Genomic DNA, 3,560 nt, shown 5'->3' with positions numbered 1-3,560 from the left:
TTCCTTGTGCATTAATATAAATTTACAAATTTAACTACACGTACTTAACAATGTCACTAGCAATATCACTTTACCAACAGGAGCTAATAAACAAATACGTTTAGAAATATCACTTAACCCAAATGATTCAAAGTGAAGTATTTACAAGTCTGTGTCCCCAAACAGGATCTAGGTTCCCAGCAGATGTCCACAGAACACAGTACGGGACTGGCCTGTTTCCTAGAAAGAGCTTGTCCCCGAGACTTCCCCTCCCTAGTTCCTCAGTCACTCCAGGTCACCCGGTGTGGAGGACTGGTCTGACAGACACGGGCATCTCACTAGTCATCAGTGTCTTCCCAGAAGGAGAAGTCCTGCAGGTCCTCGCTGTCCTCAGAGGAGGAGGAGACCTGTAGGTCTTCGTAGAGGGCACTTGAAGACTCAGAGGCGTAGGGTGCCTCTGCCATCCCTGGGGAGGGAGGGCTCTGAGCAGGAGGGGCAGGGCCCTCAGCAGGCAGCACTGAGGGAGTGCTCAGGAGCCTGGAGCTCCACTGGCCTCCCCTTTAACCTTCTCAGGACCATTCTGAGAGGGCTGGCCTTGCCTCTGGGAAACCAGAGGATGCTGAGACACAGGGCAGGTGTAGACAGTGCTCAGGAGATGTCCCTTGGGTGGAGGCGGCAGGCCAATACTTTCTCCCTGGGTAGGTGTCTTCCTGGGAGCCTGAGGTGCCAGTGCAGGTGTGAGCACAGGAACACTTGCTGGAGGACGGACTGGCTGGACACACTCTGGGTCTGCCCTTGGCATGGTCTTCTGGGGGGCTGGGCAGGAGCTGAGTCTGGGCTTCTTTAGGGGGTTCTGGCTGGTCTGCACAGGGCTCTCTGCAGCCCTCTTACCAGGGGCCTTGAGGCTGACTTGGGAGTTGTGGCCAGAACTGTGAGCAGCAGCCTGTCCCATGCTTGGTGATTTCACATCTGGGTGCTTGGCCTGTGCCTGAGGGATGAAGGCAGGAGCTAGATTATGTGGGTTGGAGCCAGGACCCTGGACAAAGCCCCTGCCTGCTGGGTGATGGCTGTCACTGACAGGCACTCTCTCTCCCTTACTTACCACCGTTGGTGAGAAGATGCTCCTCTCAGCTCTGTGGATGGCAGACACTGTGGATATCTCATCAGGATTTCTGTCAGGGGAACTCGTGGTGTGACCAATGTCTCCCAGACATATCCTCTGGGTCGTGTGGACTGGCATAGGCTGGTGTGGGTGCTGGAGGCAGAGACAGAAAGAGATTACACATTAGAATTTCCTCTGCATCAAAGACAGAACAAGAGGAAACAAAGTAGGACAACGAAGATCTTCAAAGGGGACATGCACAGAAATTGCTGTGCCCTCAGTGATGGTACAGATGAGGAGGTCACTGACCTCAGAGCTGGACACTGTGACAGAAGTCACACAGTGCCCTCTGTACCAAGCCTGACACCAGACAAAAAAGACAATTGCTACTAGTGCCCCCTGTCAGTGAAGGGAATGAAGTCCTGAGATTCCCTCGTTCAAGAAGGGACCCAACTCATGGTGTTTGAGGGCAGTTTGATCACTAGTGAGCTTGGGGGGTCATCTGGGTGTAGGGTTCCCAGTTTCAACATGCCAGTTCTCCCCGAGGGATCCCACCATCTGGGAACATCTACTGAGGTCCTAACCTCACCCTCCAGCAGTGCAGTGTTGGCACACATGTAAGTGTAAGGCACACTCACAGGCACGCTGGAAGGTGACATTGGTGAAATACACTCCAGGCACCAGCGAGGTTCCTGGAGGGTCCCACAATCCCGCCCCTCCCCCGCTAACAACTGAACTGAGGGCAGTGGGGGTTGACTCATTGAAGTAGAGGAGCTCAGACAGTGCAGACACTCACCCTCAGGTAGTTACAGATTTGTTCCTGATCCTTCCTGGATGGCTGCAGCCTCCCGAGGGGTCTTCTGGGATATCTCTGGAGCAGAGCCTGTCTCTGCTGGTCTTCTTGGCTGCAGGACACGACATGGTGAAAGAAAGTCACTCCACTCCTTGCCCTCAGTGGAGACAAAACTTTCTGTGGCAAAGACACTTACCCTCTTCCCATGTGAGTCAGAGACTGAGGCCAGGTGCCTTTGCCACACTGGCCCCTCCTGCCCCTCACTCCTTCCCTCCCTCTCTCCTCCAGGCTTGTCCATGAAGGACTTTTATTTGACACCATGGCCTCTCTGCCTGTCCTTCTACAAGTCCCATGTGATCCCATGCCTATCCCTAGCCTCCATTGCCCCAGTGACCCCCCAGCTGGAGAGTGACCACCTGGAGCGTGACCCTGGAGACAGGGGTCTCCTTCTCTCTCTCCCTGTCTCCATCCTTGCCAGGAGATGTTAATGCAGACCGTGGAGAGATAAGGGACCCCAGCCCCATGGATTTCCCCCAAGGTTGGGCTCCAACCCCCACAGTGCTCACCTGGGCCTCTGCTCCTTCTCCTTGGCAGGCAGGGCTGTGGACCCTGGGTTCCTGGCATCCCCAGGTGAGCACAGTTTCCGGTTCTCCTTCATCTTATTGGAGCTGAGGGGCTGGGGGGCTACGGCCCCATCCCAGTGCTTCATGGGACACCGGGTGCTGGTTGCCTTGTGACCAAAGGCCCCACAGTTCTTGCATTTCACCTGAGGGGGGAGATTCGGGACAGTGCGTCAGCCCCAACCAGATGCACATTTGAACAGTGATAAAGAGGAGTGATTCCTAGACTGTGAATATGTGTTAGTGACTAGGGTCGAAGCATGGGGCTCCCCAGGCACCTGCTATTGGATATACTACCGGGGATCCCCCACCCCGAGTTAGTGAGAGGAATGCATGAGAAACAGTTTCATTTCTAAGCTGAGGCACGTACACCGAATGAAACCATTGCAGCACAAAACAGGCTGCTAGAATTTTAACTAGGAAATGAAGTTGGTGTTCTGTACTGAAGGGACCAAGCTACCGTGTGAATATAACCCCAGCAGGTGTCCCCTAAAAGGGAAAGGACCCATAATTATGGGCAAAGGATATGCCATGTCCAAATTCCATGTCAGTCGCACCTGCCAGCCCAGACTCCCGATAGCACCAAGCCCCCACTCACCCTGGGGTCCTCCTCCTCCGATGGGGGTCCCCTGACAGCCACCGCGGCCCTTGGCTGCTTCTGCCCTTTCTGGGCCCTCAGGGGTTTGCTGGGCCCAGCCTGTGGGTGACGACCCGCCATCTACAGCACCGTGGTGAGGCTCTGACTCAGTTTTGCCCAGGTGTAAATCTGCGGATCTTCTGAGGGGAAAAAAAGAAAGTTTTTAAAAATCACACAGAGAGAAAAGGTCCTCATGAAGATTCTGCTCTTAGTGGGCATGAAGGGACCTCCTGATCACTCAGGAAAGCCACCTTGGAGGCCAAGAACACCTCTATCTGAAGCCGTGTTCTCCCTCTTCGTACTACCTATGCCCAGGTCAAGGCTCGAAGTTCACTGCCCACTCCCAGTTCAGAAATCTAACCTGCCTGACCCTCACCAAGGGCAGGGCTCTAAGCTGACTTCCCACTCCCCAGGTCAGGGTTTTAACCT

General features: G+C 54.4%; 1 protein-coding gene across 1 annotated transcript; it reads right to left on the bottom strand.

Annotated features, from left to right (window-relative positions):
* Nucleotides 1-317: 317 nt before the first annotated feature.
* On the bottom strand, nucleotides 318-3,212 carry LOC123807442 (putative protein FAM90A16P/FAM90A17P). The gene is given in 7 exon segments (XM_045821260.1): nucleotides 318-536; nucleotides 538-580; nucleotides 762-967; nucleotides 1,082-1,234; nucleotides 1,878-1,986; nucleotides 2,441-2,640; nucleotides 3,093-3,212. Coding segments are annotated over 7 exon segments (1,050 nt in total).
* Nucleotides 3,213-3,560: the final 348 nt, after the last annotated feature.

The sequence above is a fragment of the Phyllostomus hastatus genome, unplaced genomic scaffold, assembly GCF_019186645.2.
Source record: "Phyllostomus hastatus isolate PE091 unplaced genomic scaffold, TTU_PhHast_1.1 phas_scaffold_46, whole genome shotgun sequence".
NCBI classification, from domain to species: Eukaryota; Metazoa; Chordata; class Mammalia; order Chiroptera; family Phyllostomidae; genus Phyllostomus; species Phyllostomus hastatus.
The sequence above is the reverse complement of the archived record's forward strand: the minus strand, read 5'-3'. Positions and strand labels throughout refer to the sequence as shown.